We start from the raw sequence: 18261 nt of genomic DNA on the forward strand, positions 1-18261 counted from the left end.
TAATAACAAACCCATATGACATTTTTATGAAAAAAACTGTATTTAGCTGGCCAGCCCAGCCATGCTTCACATTACCCCCAGCCATATTCTTGCTACCCACCCAGCTACCTCACCCTTCAGCCCAGAGACAGTGTTTAATGGTTTTAACCCTCTCAGCTTTGGAGCCCCTACCCTAGGGATATTCTGGGCTATCCCAAATGTTGAGGGCATCACATAGCCCATGATGTCTTGTCAGCCTTAGCCACACTTTACATTCTAGCCCAGTCACCATCTTGGCATTCGCTCTGTCACTCTCTACTATGAGACTCTGGATTCATAATAAAGTCAGAACTGCTGTTGCAGCTGAAACACGTACATCAATCAGTTCAGCCATGGTTCCATTCACCTTCCCTGTCCCTTCCTAAACTCAATGATCGCTGGAACTCACAAGACAGGTGAGTGTTCACACAGTCAGAAGATATTAAAATTTAGTATCTTTGAGGATCAGAGTTATAATTTTCCATTTGAAGTCCTAGCATTTAGCCTAGTGTTTAGTATGTAAAAGTATGTAGTGTAGCCTAGCGTTTAGTATGTAAAAGTATGTATAGTAAGGCCAAGTTTAGTATATAAAAACATGTTTCTTTTTTAAAAATGCTGTTCCTTTTTTAAAATTTTTTTTATTTATTTAATTTTAAATTTATGGAATAAAACAAGCTTTTCCGTAACATAAAAAGATGATTGCATGTGAAACTGCAAATCTATCATGTACAACTTGCTATTCCTTTTAAATATATAATAAAGTTATCATGTAAAAAAAGGAAAGAAAAAACTATATTTTCCAGAACAAAAAAAAATTTTTTTACTGAGAAAAATGCCATCATTTTACATATTTTTTTTTGATTTACTCTTGTCTGGCCTAATAGAAGAAAAGTAGATTCTCATATCTTTTCACAGTCATTCTGCTACAATATGTTGTCTTGAAGTATATGAAGAAAATACAACCCCCCCCAATAGATATATTGGAAAATGAGTATTTTAATAAGAAAATAATATTTTAGCATTGTGAAATTTTTTGCCCTTGCAGACCCCCTGAAAGGGCCTTGGGGACCCCCAAGGGTCCATGAGGCTACACTTTGTGAATTGCTGAACTATGTTGTTGTTGTTCCGTTGTGTCTGACTCTTCATGACCTTTTTGAGGTTTTTTTTTTGGCAAAGATACTGCAATGGTTTATCCTCCTCCAGTTCATTTTGCAGATGAGGAAAATGAGGCTGACAGAGTTAAGTGACTTGCCCAGGGTCACACAGCTAGTAAATATCTGAGGCCAGATTTGAACTCGGGTCTTTCTGACTCCAGGTCCAGTGCTCTGTCCGCTGTGCCACCTAGCTGCCCTGAACATCCCAGGAGAGCCTACTAATTCTATCAGCAGACAATAAGGGAGAAAGAAAATTATCTGGACTTTTAATTTTTTTTTATTCTGAACTTAATCATCAACAAACATGAATAATTAAATATACAAAAAAAGGATTGCCCTTAAACTTCTTTACAGTTTTTTAACTTAAAAAAGTTCATTTACAATTAGTAGAAGCTTTTAACCTCTTAAAATAACAGAATGGTTTCATTTTAAAGGTTAAAAAAGTGAAATTTTGAAAATTACTGAACGTTACTTTTTTCATAAGCATTTTTAAAACCTCTGAAAATAACTTTTCTTCTCCATTCTCAGTGGAGCCCTGTCACGTTGGGCTCTCCTTAACATATCATATTAGAATGGGGGGAGTTGCTTAGACTGAGAACCAGCTGATCTTTACTCATTATTTTTAGAAACTCTAGACTCCTCATCTGAGCAAGGCCATGAAGGCTGTGATGAGAGTGATAACAGGGACCCTGCAGAACTTTCTGGGAAAATACTACAAACCACAAAGCAAGAAGATAAGTCCAGAGTCACTGGGGAAGATGAGGTTACTTTGACGTGCACAGTGGGAGTAGAGGAGGAAGATTGTAGGTTACAGGGTAAGTGATAAGTAAATGATTAATCTTTATTGGAGGTTCTACATAACAAGGTGTTTCCTGAAGCTGACTAAAAGGGTTTATTGGTCGTTTTTTAGTGTTAAGATGAATCTGACATGTTAATACCCAACATAGTATATCTTGTAGAATTTTATACTCTAGGGACAGAGTATAGATCATGCATGTCAGATCTATTTTTTTTTTGTATTCCGCCATCATCAGCCTTGTTTTTATAAATACAGGTGCCTTAGATAACACATACAAGAAGGATCTGTGTCTATCCTTCAGAGAAGGATTCAGAGAAGATTTCCCCCAACCTTCCTCAGTAACCCACTGAAGTCTTGTCAACAGAATCACAAAATTTGGAAGTAGGAAGGAATCTCAGATGTCATTGTTATTGTAATCTAGAAAATTCAACATCTCAAAAAGTAGTAACCCAGACTCTGAACAAAGACCTCCAGGGCTGGGAGACTCACTGATTCCCAAAGCAGCCCCTGTGCACCTTGGACAGCTGTGATTCTTACATCACACCAAAATCTGCCTATTTGCAGCTTCTCCCTGTCATTCCCAGGTCTACTTTCTGGGCCCAAGCAGAACAGACCTAATCCCTGTACCACAGGAGAGCCATTCAGAAATTTGTAGATGGCTACCTTATTTCTACACTCCTCCTTCTACCTCCCCCCACCACCCTACCCCAAGTGTTCTCTAGGCCAAACATCCTCAGAATTCTCAACCAGAATCAGGAAAAGGTTTATCTGTAAATAACAAAAGCTAAACAATTTCTCCTGGACTTCTCCCCTACCATTTTCTAGATGAATTAGTTGTATGATTATTTCTGCCCTCTGCTGCAAATACTGAGAACTGCTCAGATATCTGTGATATTTCTAGGCTATTTGCCAAGAGGAAGTTAGCCATAAAAAGACTAACGGCTCATGGAAACTGTCTTCCAAAGGCAGATCAATTACAAGTTTTTGCTAGACTATCCCTTTATTTCCTACAGCATTTGGGGGGGCGGGATGGGGGGGAGAAGGCAGGGAACCCAACAGAGACTAAAACCCCTATTATTTTTTTCCCAAAGAGCTGTAACTTTAACCTTTAATTTATAATAAATCTGCCATTGCTACTGGCAGAATCCATTGGAATGTTGACTTCACTAAGGGTTTGATTATGCATCTCAATCAGAGCTCAATATGGCTTTGGTTTTTAAGCTGAGAGTCCTTATCAGGAATGGAAGAATTAAGATCAAAATGGTTGGTTGCTCATTTCTTCTCAAGTAGGCAAATCTCTGGTTCTCCCCTCAAGTATTTCTATTTTCCTCTTTAATAAACACTAGATTGAATTCTCAGACTGTTTTATTTTTTGGAAGGATTTACTATTGACTCTCATGCTGCTTCTAATGTAAGCCCCCAAATCTTTTCAAGTAAAACAATGCACATCTCAGAGAGAAAGTGGGCTAGTTGGTTAAAAGTTTCTGCATGTTGACCTTTTGTCAGGTGGTATAATTGCCTTTGGAAATGGGCACAAGATACTGTATTATGACTGTATTATCAGCTCTTTGAAGAAGACGGATAATTACTTTGCAGGTGACCTATTCCTAGAGAAGGCCATGCAGCTTGCTAAAAGGCACGCCAGTGCTCTCTTTGACTATGCAGTGACTGGCGATGTGAAGATGTTGCTAGCTGTCCAGCGCCATCTTACTGCGGTGCAGGATGACAATGGGGACAAGTAAGTGGGACTCTATAGAGAGCAAAAAGTTGGGGGAGGGGAGAAAGGGAAGGGAGTGGGCCTGGAGATGGCAAGCATTGCATTAATCTGTCAAATGACTGCTGGGGTGGGGGTGTTCTGAGACATAAAGATAACAACTATAATAATAGCCAACATTATATAATGCTTTAAGGTTAGCTAAGCTTACTTGACAAATATTATGTCATTTTATCCTCACAACAACCCTGGGAGGTTATATTACCGACATTTTATATATTACCCACATTTTATAGATAAGAAAACAGGCTGAGAGGTTAAGTGACTTGCCCAGGGTCACACAGATAATGATTATCTGAGGCAGAATTTAAACTCACATCGTCCTGACTCCATGTTCAGTGCTCTGTCCATTGTACCACCTGGCTGTCTAGATATAAAGAAGCCCAAGGGGCTCTGTCCAATCAGCCACCTCCGTCTTCCCTAGCTGGGATTGTTGTCTTCATCATCTCTACATTGAAGTGTCTGAGACAGTGCAGCCTGCTGGGAAGGAGAACCAATATGAATTATATAGAGCTCTGGTCCTTGAGAAGTCTTGCCTCGTGTGTTATATTGATTGTTGTCACCAACCCAGACGTTGCTTCCAAGCTAGTCCCAGGAAGGAGGCGTGGCGAGGTCACCTGTTGTATCCCAAGGTTGAATGAGTATCTGGGATACTCAGATTTTTTTGTTTTTCAGTGGTCCTTGGAGACCAGCCTTCAAACACTCTAGCCTCCAGGGCCTGTTCTGCTTAGTTCAGCCCCTGAGCAGATCTTTGGGGGCAAAGGCAGAGTTTCCTTTTCTAAAAGGTTACCCACTTTTCTTCAGGTCATTCCTTTCTTTTAGCTACTGTTTGCAGTATCTTCAACTCTACTTTTCCCTCATTGGTATCTTTTTCCCTCCTTACCTATAAAAACTTTTTTAGTCTAGCTGCAAACTGTTCTCCTTGGACAGAGTGTGCTGAAACACTCTTCAAAGCTACAGAGAAGTTATCAAGCTGATCTTCCTAAAGCCTCTGGTCTGACCATATCACTCTCGCCTCCTTTAATGAACTTCAGTGGCTCCCTATTACCTCCAACACCAAGCACAAAATTCTTTGTTCAGTGTTTAAAGCCCCTTAGAACTCCACCTCCCCATCCACACACACACACACACACACACACACACACACATTTATATATACAAGACCTTTCCAGTCTTCTTCCACCTCACTTTTCTCCATGTACACTAAGATCCTCTGACATTAGCTTGTTCCTCACGCAAAACATTCTCTTTTCTGACTCCATGCATTTTCACTGCCTGTGCCTCATGCCTGGAATTCTCTCACTCTTCATCTCTGCCTCTTGGATTCCTTGGTTTCCTTCATGTTCCAGCTAAAATGCCACCTTCTATGAAAAGGTGACTATCCTCAGTTTATCCTACAAATATCTTGTTTGTACACAGTTATTTGACTATCATCTTCCCATTAGATTATGAGCAAGGACCTTCCCAGAGCTTATCAAAGGGCTTGGCACATAGTAGGTGCTTAATAAATGCTTGTTGACTTAATAAGTAACTATGTTTGTTGCAATCACTGCTTTCTTCTGTAATATCTTAATTAATTGTAGTCAGTCTGTTGTTTGTTTGTTTTTTTCCCCCATTTAAGTGTTTCCCTTGGTTTGTACCTAGCTAGGGTACTCAGTTCATGTCACGGTGAAAGCATCTGTCAGTGATTCCTATGCACCAAGCTTTCCGTTTCTGCTGTAGTTTTAAACTTTGTCCCCATCATATCTGGCCAGTCCCCATGAGCTGTCTTTGGAAATGGTGCAGAGAGTTCCTTCTCTATCCAGAGAATTCTATAAAGAACTGTCACAAGCCAAGTACTTTGACTAAAATCAACTGAAATCAGTTGCATTGCTGAGGTGTTTTTTTTTCCCTTAACTTTAGTGTAAAAACTGAAGCAGATCCTTAAAGCAAATAATAACCCTGGGTATTTAGGCAATCAGAGAATGATGTTCTCATTCCTTACAGTGCAACTGAGGATGTGGTTGTAACCACTGACCTTATTATATAGTCCAAGAGAATTCATACAACCTTTATGTCTAATGCCATAATACTGTATACCAGAAAATATTCTTTAGTGCAAAATAATGTATTATGCAAATAAGAAACCATAAAGGAAGATGGTCTTCTTTCTAGTGAACTTTTCAGGGGAAATACAGAGCTAATGAGATCATAATTGAAACTTATGTTAACTAAAAGTGCCAACTATAAAAATGTGAAAAATCTGAATGAAATAATGATGATTAAAAAAATCAGAACTTGAGATCTTGTTTACAAATTGATTCCTATGAGATTAAAAAATATTTCCACATTCATAAGGATTGGAAGAAATTTTAGAATTAGATAATTATTTCTTTGCTGTCACCATTTGGCATATACATTTATTTTTCATTATACCATTGAATAAAGACAGATTTTAAAAAGAAAAGGAAATGGCTTCTGGAGAAGTAGAGAGTTGTGTGTGCTATAGAAGCAGGAAAAGCCAAGCAATAAGATGTGTTTCAGCGTGTAGAAAGAGCCCTAAGAAAACAGATGGTGAGGGCCTGTCCTTACCTATACAACCAGTCCAAAGGGATTTAAATGAATATTTAGAGTAGCATTTTCTGTCCTAATGAATCAGGCCCCAGTGTGTGTATGACAATGATAGAGGAAAGGAATAATAATAATTATGACCTTCCTCTTCTTCTTCCTCATCACCATCACTAGATTAGAGAGCTGAGATTCAGTCAAAGAGAATGATATGTAATAACAGAGTCAATAGACATCTCTTCCTGCTAACAGGGCTCATTTTCCTTAAGCTTTTTTCATCTTTAGCTAATTAACAGTCTGAATCCTGTGGCCATCAGTCATTGCATGAATGACAAGGAAAAAAAAAAGAAATCCAAACTCCTGACCATAGGGAAATCCCCACAGGGAGGGAAAATTATTTCTTCTCTGAAATACACATGGAAATTCTCTAGGAAGTTTTGGAAAGTGTGACATTTTTAATGGTCTATGTGCATGATGTCTTCCCCAGGTTTCAAGTCTTGATAGAAATCTTCCAGCACAGTACCTCAAAAAAGACCATCAGGGACAAACATCATCTTTGTCTTAGGAAACCTCTGATTGGTACTTGTAGACCATTAAAAATCTATTAATTCTTTAACTGATTTCCCCCTCGCTAATTGATTATTGTCACTATCTTTACATTCTAGTGTCTTACACTTAGCAATCATCCACCTTCATGCTGAATTGGTACGGAACCTTCTAGAAGTGATATCTGGTTTGGTTTCTGATGACATCATTAACATGAGAAATGACCTCTACCAGGTAAGCAGAGATGTGATTTAAAAAAATTTAAGTTGGCTAAAGAAATTTCCCAAAATACAAGACAATATAGGAACTTCCAGGCCCTGGAACATGGACCATATTAGGCCCTTGAATAAATTTCATCCAACAAATGATTAATTTCATGTTCTTTGCATTTATCCCTATATGTAGTTACAAAAATGTGACAGTTTTGAAAAGCCTTTAGTGATAATATCTTAAAAATCATGTGTATCAGACTGTTAGCTCCATGTAAAAGGATTTTTTTTATTTCTGAGTGAGCCATTATGCTCACATAAATTGTAACACAATTAACTTTTAACATCTTGCTATGAAAGAATATGGACAGTTAGGTGGCACCATGGTGCATATGAGAGCTGGGCCTGAAGTTAGGAAGACTCATTTTCCTGAGTTCAAATATGGCCTCAGACACTTACTAGCTGTGTGACCCTGGGAACGTCACTTCACCCTGTTTGCCTCAGTTTTCCCATCTGTCAAATGAGCTGAAGAAGGAAATAGCAAACACTCCAGAATCTTTGACAGCAAAACCCCAAATGACATCACGAAAAGTCAGACAGTACTGAACAGTAACAGCAGTGAAAGAGTAAACCAAAGAATCCACATTTGGGTGTTTTTGTTTTTTATTGTGGAATATTAGAAAAGGGAAATATATTAAAATATGACAATTACCTTGTCTTACATACATGTGTCACAGCTTTAATAAGATGCTCTAACACTCATTCAAACCACTCTAGTCTCAAAACCTTTAGGTAAGGCAGTCACTTACCATCTGTTCTTTGTGCTTTTCTTATTGCTTTCTCAATGTGTTTAGGAAAGAAAGGCGTAAGAATCAACAATATATAAGAAGCCTAAACACTGTTGCAGAGAAAATATTTTTATTGAAAGTCCAAAGTAAATGCACACAAAAGATCAAAAATTTTTAGGACTCTAAAAAGAGTGCTTCAAACTATAACTAACTGACAAAACCAGATGATTTCAGGAGAAAAGGTGTGTTTCAAAAGATGGAAAAGGAAAAAGAGTCTAAGGGAGAAGAAAAGAGAAGCCCACAAGATATTTTAGTACCCTGGAAATTAAGTGGGTCCTAAAAGAAATTGAGGAGTATCTTACAAGTTTTCCAAAATTAATAATATTCTGGGTTTTTTTCTTTTAAGAAAACTTTATTTCTCACTTAAACAATTTGGTCACAACAGTATTTTACATAAATGGCAGTTATTTTGAAATCTTCATTTAAAGGCTCTGTATCTGAGGGGATAAAAATCTTATCAATTCAAGAAATATTTTGTAAAAACCAGCAAATTCTACATAGCACACAGCTTCCACAGCATGAGTGAGTGAGGCTTAATTCTGCATGTGTTCACCTCTGTCACTACTGCTGGGCCCAGCTGTTAAAATGGAAAATTCCTGGCTTTGAATAATTTTCTTTAAATATATCCAGAGACACCAGCTGGAGACTTAGTGGATTCACTTTGACCACATTGCAAACGGAGCCTTCTTTGAACAGTCTGTTGGTATGGTTGTTCCCTCTGTCCACATAGAACAAAACCCCACCTACCCCTCTCTGCCTAGGAGAAGGTCTTCATCAAGTGGTGGACACCCTTCAGATCATGACCTTTACACGTAAGGATGTCTCTTCTATCCAAGAAAGATAATAATTAGTATTACTCCTTTCCTCAATTTTTTTCTTCTATTCCTTCCTTCTTTCTCTAACCTGATGCTGCCTTCTCTCCACCCCCACTCCCACCCCCCATATTTTGCTTTGTTGTTGTTTCTCTCTCCTCTTTCTTGTCCATTCTTAACTTCCTTTCACCTTTTCCACTTGTCTAAGCCTTATCCTTCCATGTGCCCAAATATTTCCTTAGTCTAGGGAAGGCCTTTGCTTTGAGCTAGAATACGAAGTTAAGATTTGTGTTGTTTATGTTGCACTGATTTAATGACATTCCCAGTTCTTAATTAAAAAAAAAACACTTCTCTATTTTAAAACAACAAAAATCTATTAAGTTACTTGAGTGTGACTCTCAAGTGATTTATTTTTCCCCTGTGATGGGTCATTATTTCTTGAAAGGCAAAAGGTTCTGCACTCCTGATTTCTCATCCTACTCTTTCTCTGACTGTTATACTGAAAGTAAATAAAGGAACTGGTCTCTTATGACACAGAAAGGAGGGGATTCTCTGTTGGTACATGACTCATAATTTGCAGGAGGGCTCACATGTAGCCAGGGCTTTGGCATGAGCCTCATTTTAGATTTCCTTTTGGCTAGTGCCCAGGATGCCACCCCTAGTAAGTGTCTGAGGGCAGATCCGAACTCAGGTCTTCCTGACTCCAGGCCCAGCACTGTATCTGCTGAGCCACCTAGCTTCCTCAATTTCAGTAGTACAACTGATTAAGCAAATATAAGTTTACCTCGTTTACAGGTTATCTATTAATCATCCTTAATGAGAATATGCATGCTTAGTTCTGTCAGTAACATGGGGCTGGGTGGGAGGACCAGGTTGCAGTTATGTCTTTTTTTATCTTATTTTTTTTTCAAAATACATTTCCCTAAGTTAGGGATTAATTAAAACATTATTCTCCATTACCACCTGCTTTAACAATCCAGCTAGCAGCTTCTGTGGGGGTATAAGATTCACCCATAGCCAGCACCCAGAAAGCTGCCAACAGCACAGGTTCTTTTGATCTGCTTAATTAAGGAAAGCAAGGTAAAGGGGTTGACAAGCTTACTTTTAATTCAAATATCATTCAGTTAGTTCAGGGGAAAAAGCCAGCACCCTAAACTTCAAAACAAAATGCAAACAAATTACAAACATCAACAGATAGACTTTGTCTGATTCAAATCCCAACACATAGTTACCAAAGTTCAACAAAGTCTCAGCATCCGGGTTTACAAGCTGGAGGGCTCCTTAGCTACAGCTGCCCAGAGTCTCCTCATCAACACCATCTCCAGAGCCCCGCACAAATGGCTCTGTCCTCCCTTCTTATAGGGCTTCAGACATCATCAAACATCATCTGAATCACCAGAGCTCAGGCTCTGGTGATTGGTTCTTGAGTTGGCCCCTCCCCTTAGGACCCTGGGAGGTTCACATCCACATGGATTACATTAATGCCTAATGAGATTTGGGCCTGGGGCTTAGCACCTAGTAAAGCTCACTGAGATAAATTGAGTCACTCAAAAAAAAACAAAGGCCATTTTGGTTACACCACCAAAAATCATTTTCTTATTTTTTTCTGTAATTAAGATATATCATACTGAGATTTAAAAATTTGCAAGTCATATTTTTAATATGGCCAGTCAGTCAGTAAGTATTTATTAAGCACCTATTACGTGACAAGTACTTTGCTAAGCACTGGCCAAGGAGGGAATTTGTTTTGTTTAACTATGAATACATATTATAAGGACTTTGTTTCCCAATTTGTCGTTGGGAGGGAGGGATTGGAGGAATAAAAAAAATTGTTAATTTAAAAATATATAATTTAATTTTAAGTGAAACCTATAGATCAAGAAAATAGCAGATATACTTACTGAAGAGGATTTTTTTTGAGTCAACTAACACCCACCTATTTTGGGGAACAAATATAATACAAATAATTGGAATTCAGCCTGTAGATTATAGGATGAAAGGAACCCTGGGGTCTTAGAAATCATACCAGGGTGTCCCGGTCCTGATAAGTTTGACGGGCTTTAAGCATGGTCCCAGAGACAAGCTAGACACTTATCTTCTAAAAACAAGCCTAAGTTTGGGGATAATCATAGCCACATTGTCTGCAGAATGATGAATTAGTAGGCCATAGAAACTCAAAAAAGCCCATCTATTTGGAGGTTGAGAAGTAAATGCCCCCATGGACATAATCACAGATCCCTGAAGTACTCTAGTCTACATACAGGCAATCTCTCCTTATCATTTTGGACCCTGATTTCAACAACTTCTTTCAACCAGCCTTATTTTTAATTAAAAAAAATGCACTTGATGAAAAATGTCAGTATCATATTCCTTCTCTTTCCAAGGGAGATCTAATCAGTGTTTGTGAATGGGGAATCAGCTAAAGATCAAGCAGCAGAAGAGGGAACAGCAAACACCCCAAATTGTCTAGAAAAAAAATAATAATGCACATTTACCTACAGTTTTCATTTTGGCTAAGCACTTCCCCCTCCAGTCTTGTGTATTAACCTCATTATAACTCAAGAGCCATAATGAACCTCAGAGGCCACAGATCCAACTCCTTCATTTTATAGATGAGGAAATTGAGGATCAGAGTGATTGCCCAAGGTCACACATTTGAGATTCAAATCCAGTCTCATAACTCCAAGTGCCATAAAGACTCAATAATATATTTAATACAAGTAATCCAAGCCTAGACCTGTGCACCGCTATATTACTGTCTACTAATGAATTCCAGATAATTGGGGGGAAGCTGTTTTTTTTAAACCTTTAAATAATATATTTATGCATAACATTTATAATACATAAATTATAAATAAATGCATATAAAACATATATTACAGAAGAGCTAAAAATTTCAGTAAATTAGGTAAAAAGGAATCAATCTCAAGCTGCTTTGAAGCCAGTAATATTTATAATAATGATGATGATAATAATAGCCAGTATTTATATGGTGCTTTGATATTTGCAAAGTGCTTTCTCTAAATATGTTACTCATTTGATCCTTATAACAACCCTGTTATGTAGGTGCTATTATTATCCTCTTTTACAGATGAAGGAAACTGAGGAACAGAATAGCTAGGTGACTTGCTCAGGGTCATATAGCTTACAAATATCTGCAGCAGGATTTGAACTCACTCAGGGCTTCCTGACATTAAGTCTTGTACTTTTATCCACTGGGCCACATAGCTGCCAACGACATCTCACTAAGCTATTCCAGAGCAGCTCCAAACTGAAAAAAAAGGGGCGTGGGGTCTTAATTAGAATTCCCATTGGGGCCACAACTCCAGAGAGGCTGTAAAGCTTATCAAATGATACCTTCCGAGGGAGTTGTGGAATGGATGCTATTCCTGGCTCACATCACTTATTTGACAAGGACATCTTGGCTAAATTGCCTTGCTTCTCTGCCTCCACTTCCATACAATAATCCTGACCTATCTTAGACAGCTGGTATTGTCATAAGCATAAATATAATAAATATTATCATAAGCATAAGTCATAACAGCAGAAATATCTTTGACTTCTCAAAGTGCTTTTTTATTTAAAAAAATTCTTATTCTGAACTTGGACTCCGATAATCCAGACATTTCCATGCACATGGAACACAAAAAAGGATTCTATGTGAAGCCATAAATCTCTATTTCAGATCTTTTTTTTTTTACAAAATACTTTCAAAACGGGCCTGCTTGTCTATACTTCCTTTTGAACTTTCTTCTCTTGTCTTTGTCTGTTTAAAAAATTTGTTGTGCCCCTTCCCACTTTGGGCAAAATTATTGCTGACCTTCCCGTCTCCCAATTAAAAATCCAAAGAAATAAAGGAGAAAAAAAACTTATAAGGAAGGAAGAAAAAAGCATTTATTAAGTGCCTACTCTGTTCTGTGCATGGTACTAAAGTCTTTACAAATATTTTCATTTGATCCTCATAACTCTAGAAGACAGGTTCTATTATTATCTCATTTTATAGTTGAGGAAACTGAGGCAGAGAGATGTTGAATGACATGCAGCTACTTAGTATCTGAAGTTGTGTTGGAACTCAGGTCTTCCTGATTCCAGGCCCTGAACTCTATCCACTGCGCCACCTAGTGGCCATAGGTGTAATACTTACCCCAAAGGGCTGTTGTGAACATAAACACTTGGCAACCCTTACCATGTGGTATCAGTGTCCACTACCATTAGTATTTTTATTCAACTTCCTTCTAGCACGTAACACAGTGCCTGGCACATAGTAGGCACTTGCTTAATAAATGTTTATTGAATTGAGTTTATTGAATGATTGTGAGGGTTAGTTACTAACTCAATCAGAGGAACTCATAACTTGGCTTAAAAAAAAGGGTACTATAAAGGAAGGGCATTTCCTTATTAGTTTATGGTAGCCCTGATAATTAATGTAATTAAACCATAGAGAAATGCTGGGACTCTATCATTCCAAATGATCTCAAACACCTGGACCTGGAAGGAGTCAGCTTTCCTCCCCCCCACTAAACACATATAGCCAGTAACTGCCCACTGAAGGGGAAAGTATGCAAACAGGTGTTGCTAGAAAGGGTAGATTGCTACCATGCTGTTCTGTGGAAGTCTCATTTGTATAAAAATAAAATATTGCTGTCCCATTGTTAGGGATCTCAGTTGTTTAGAAGAAAGTTGCTTTCATTGACTGTTTATCTTGCTTCTTTCTTTTAAGGTGTCTTTTTTATCCATTATTTTACTTCACGTAAAGTTTTCAGAACCTCCTATCGACATTTCATCCACTTAATGCCACCTAGACAGTGAAGTGCATTGATTCCCTGTGAGGTATCAGCGGGCTTGACTATCACAATATCCAGTTAGCTTCTCTAGGCTCTGCAGGAGTCCAAGGAAGTCCCTTAGCCACTCACAGCGGAAGAATCTGTTGCTCCAAAGTGGCAGTATGGACTTGGCTTAAGAGAGATAGCAAGCAGATGACCCATTTTTATAGAGAAAATTGTTTGTTTTGTTTTGTTGCATCAGGGTTTGCAGTGAATAATAGCACATTCCTTAACTACGGGGTTCTAGCTGTAGCGACCTTATGAAGAACAGCCAATACAGGGTCTAAATAAGACTCAAAGTTTTGAGTAGTATTGTTGGTCAGTAAAAATATTGGACGAGAACAAATCCCTGCTAGAAAGAAATTCAACTATCAGTGTAGAAGTGTGGGATGATTGGGCGGGTAGTTAGCACAGTGTATAGTGCCTTCAGGAAGGCTCATCCCCCACAGTTCAAAACTAGCTTCAGACAGTTGCTAGCTATATGACCCTGGGCAAGTCATTTAGCCCTGTTTGCCTCAGTTTCCTCATCTGTCAGATGAGTTGGAGAAGGAAATGGCAAATCACTCCGATGTCTCAGTTATCTCAAGAAAACTCCAAATGAAGTCATGAAGAATCAATCATAACTGAGTAGAATGAGCACTGATTTGATGTGAGAGAACCTGGGTTCAAATCCTGACTCTGTTACTGTATGATTTTAGTCAAAGCATTTAACCTCTCTAGGTCTTGGTTTCCTTGTTTTTAAAATGAAGGGGTTGGACTAGATTCTTTTCTACTCTAAATCTGTGATCCTGACCAATTTTAATGGAAATTTTAAAAAATTCATTGTTAACATAAAAGTATGAACATAGCCCTAATTAAAAGATATGTTCCATGTTCTTCCATAAATGCTTAATATGCCTATATTTAATAACCCTGTAATTTACAAGGCATCGCAAAAGTCTCAGTGCAGTTTTAAGTTAGCTGTACCAAAGACCTTTAGGATATCTTAATATTGTTAATTGAAGAGGTGCCAATCTGCATAATTTACAAGGTGTCCCAAAAGTTTTAGTGCAGTTTCAAGTTAACAGCACTAAAAGCCTTTAGGATGCCTTCTATCATACTATTAATTAAAGAGATGTCTGTCTGCATTGGTAGATGGAGTTTCCTCATCCCCTTAGCATGAAAGGGAGGGAGAGATTCGCCATAGGTCAGACAGTAACTTCCAAGTGGCTATAGAAATAAAGATCCCTCTTGACCTCTTCTGGCTCTGCTAACATTGTAGAAATACTAGCGTTTCCCCTCTTTTCTCTGTTTATCTAATATGGGCCTTACCCTTCATTCCCCACCATTTCCAGACTCCCCTGCACTTGGCAGTCATCACCAAGCAGGAAGATGTGGTAGAGGATCTGCTGAGGGCTGGAGCCGATGTGAGCCTTCTGGACCGCCTGGGGAACTCAGTTTTACACTTAGCTGCAAAGGAAGGAGATGACAGAATTCTGAGCATATTACTAAAGCACAAAAAGATATCACCACTTATCGATCAGCCCAATGGTGAAGGTAGGAAAAAAAAACCACATAGGCTTTCCAGGAAAATGAATGGTTGATTTTAGTAACATTTCTTCCATATCTAGTTGTATTCCTCCATATCTGTTATCAGCTTCTGTAGCTAAAGTAGATGGTCATGTAGTAAATGTCTGCCATTATTCATAACAAATCCAAAACTAACCCTACTTTTAATCATCTCATAACTTTCTGTTCTTTATTGTTGAGATAATGCTTTTAGAGGGAATTTGGCACATTAGGTAGCAAAAGATATAACCAAACAAGGTAAATGAAGGGTTATATTTCAAAGAATGACCGTGTCTTTCCCATCAGAGGAGAACAGCAAAAAAGGAAACAGACAATATCACAAGATGTTAGTTCTGTAGAAAAGCTTGGACCTTGGACCATTAAGGAGTGGAAGCAGAGGGGGGTTTTCTAAACTCTGCAACTGATCTTTGGGGAGTTTCCAAGAGTGACTTTCTTGGTGCCAGACTACCATCATCGCCTGGTGACTTCTGCATTTTGTACTTTGTGCCATAGGCTTGAATGCGATTCATCTGGCCATGCTAATCAACAGTATGCCCTGCCTTCGGCTAATGATTGCTGCTGGTGCAGATGTCAATGCTCAGGAACAGACATCGGGGCGCACTGCCCTGCATCTGGCTGTTGAACAAGAGAATGTATCATTGGCTGGCTGCCTCTTGTTGGAGGTGAGTGTGCTCACCACCCTTTTAATTAAAGGCCCAGACTGAAAAATGGACAGAGCTCCAAGAGAACCAATACAGAAACATGTCTCCCTCCTTGTGTAAGGGAAGGGTTTGGCACAGGGAGAGGGAACTATTAGATCACAATATTGTATATGCCATCATACCCTCTTACCATATCAGATATTTTTGCTTAAATTGTTTTCCTTTGTTACAAAGAAGATTCAACATCGCAAGAAGTGGAGGGTGCAGAATTTTCAGGAACAACTGGCAAAAACAAAGCAAAAGGCGTTAATAAAACTTTTTTTTTTCTGGAGGCAATCAGGGTCACACAGCTAGTAAGTGTCCAAGGCTGGAGTTGAATTCAGGTCCTTCTGACTCCAGGGCCGGTGCTCTATCCACTGTGTCACCGACCTTCCCCTGAATAACTTCTTTCCAAAAACAGTGTCAAAAATGATTTTTCCTCCACATTCAGTTCTGCATCCTCCACACTGAGAGTGGCTTCATTTCTACTGATTCATTGCCTTAGATTTCTCTTTCTCTTTCCACTGGCTTTGACTCTTTCATAATGATGCATCTATTGGGCATGGCTAGAAAGAGACCATACTGACATGAGGAAATATAGACACAAAAGAAACTATCCTCTACTCACTCTTTCTTTCATTTGGTGAATGGCTTTTTAGGGCGATGCCTACGTGGACAGCACCACCTATGACGGAACCACCCCCCTTCACATTGCTGCTGGACGAGGGTCCACGAAACTAGCAGCTCTCCTCAAAGCAGCAGGTAGGATCAGCAGGGGTTTTGTAGAAAACATCAGACTTTGAATACAGGCATGAATTAATGCTGAAAGAGGAGAACGGCCATGTATCTCTATAGGATACAGATCTCAAGATGCTGCAGTTAGGTATACTTGGAATTCCCAAAAACTAAATCCCATTGTAAGCATGTTAAGGGTGTTTGTTATTTAGAGAAACTTTAGATCTTCTTTCATAATGTCGATCATCACGATCATAACTCCCCTCTTGATCAGTTGTTTTGGAGAAGGGGGATTTGAGTGTACCAGATTTTCATATAATGGAACCTGCTTGTATTTATACATGAGAAACAAGTCTGGGAAGCATCAGAGATCCAAATTAGGAAAAACCTCCCCTATGTGATACTGCTAATGCTACTGCTTTGCAAGGAAGGAAAAAGTAGGTGCCCACATTCAAGATTTCATTCCCCTACACAGACCTTAGAAACAGGAAAATGAGCTTAGATAACATTCTGTCTCAGCTGAAGTTTATGCTTAAGCCTGGCAGGACTAATCTCAGAGAAACATTCTGACCACCACCACCACCCCTCCGAAAAGGGCAGGCTCTACTATAAGCTCCTTGGAGGAAAGATGTCAAAGTTTGTAATGAATAAGTTGAGGATTTTTGTTTCTCTTTTCAATCAGGAAATGCTTTCCAGAGCAGTAATGGCAGGGTCCTGTCTCCCTTCCTCTTGTGAGGATGAACCCTGCCTCTAGCAAGGGACTGTGATCAGAAAGCAGGGACTGTTCTTTTCTTTTCCTGGTGTCTCTAGCAGCTGGCACAGTGCCTGGCACATAGGCAGCTCTCCTATATTTACGTGCTAATACATGCTTATCAACTATTGACTGGTTGATTTTATATACATATATATATATATATGTACACATATACACATATATAATATGCACCTATGTATGTATGTATGCGTATGTGTGTACATACATGCATATATACATATACACACATACATATATACATATACACACACATAAACACACATTCTTCAATAAAAGGTCTCAAGAGACATATTACTTTGGCTTTAAGGGATGCCTTTACAAAGAAGTTTTAAATCCTTCAAATAAATGTTTCTCACCAATCTCTATCATACTCCATTGAAGTAAGCATGCATTTTCTTAATACACATACAGATGAAAAAAACAGCGTACAGAGTCGTTAAGTTACAAAATTGTGAAGCCAGTCAAACTCAAATTTCCCAATTCTGTCCATTAAATTTCCATGCCTGAATTTCTCCAGGCTCACAAGCATTAACAAATTCAACAAATGTTTATTTAGTAAGTGCCTTCTTTGAGCCACTGTGTGACTAATAGAGATCCAGAGACTCTGAATACAGCACTTATTCCTTCCTAAGGTCATGATGATCCTGAGATGACCTAGATAAGAAATGGTACCTAGTTACCTACATGGATATCAGGAAATAACATCTTAACAAGGAAGCATGGGCAAAATGTGCTGGTTCTTGTCCCACATTGAGCATTTGTAGGGAGAAGTCCATATGCATGGCAAGGTATTCCAGTCACAACTGGTTGTTCCCTTGGACTCTATGCTGCTGTGCACTTCCTTCTGACTAAACACTTTTTGGCTACTTTCAAGAAGCCATTCCATCTCCAATTCCTAATTTGAATTAGGTACAATTATACCTGAAGGGAGGGGAATCAACATCTCTCAGGTCTAGTTTTCTTATCTAACTC

General features: G+C 38.7%; 1 protein-coding gene across 4 annotated transcripts in view; it reads left to right on the forward strand.

The window, feature by feature from the left end:
* The window catches only part of NFKB1 (nuclear factor kappa B subunit 1), a 173330-nt gene that overhangs the window by 145262 nt on the left and 9807 nt on the right, over positions 1-18261 (forward strand). For all 4 annotated transcript variants that reach the window (XM_036763810.1, XM_036763808.1, XM_036763811.1 and 1 more), the window contains 6 exons: positions 1799-1987; positions 3568-3709; positions 6958-7072; positions 14865-15066; positions 15592-15761; positions 16439-16541. In XM_036763810.1, the coding sequence (XP_036619705.1) occupies positions 1799-1987; positions 3568-3709; positions 6958-7072; positions 14865-15066; positions 15592-15761; positions 16439-16541 (921 nt within the window). The remainder of the gene's footprint in view (positions 1-1798; positions 1988-3567; positions 3710-6957; positions 7073-14864; positions 15067-15591; positions 15762-16438; positions 16542-18261) is intronic.

This window comes from Trichosurus vulpecula, chromosome 6, assembly GCF_011100635.1.
Source record: "Trichosurus vulpecula isolate mTriVul1 chromosome 6, mTriVul1.pri, whole genome shotgun sequence".
Classification (NCBI taxonomy): Eukaryota; Metazoa; Chordata; class Mammalia; order Diprotodontia; family Phalangeridae; genus Trichosurus; species Trichosurus vulpecula.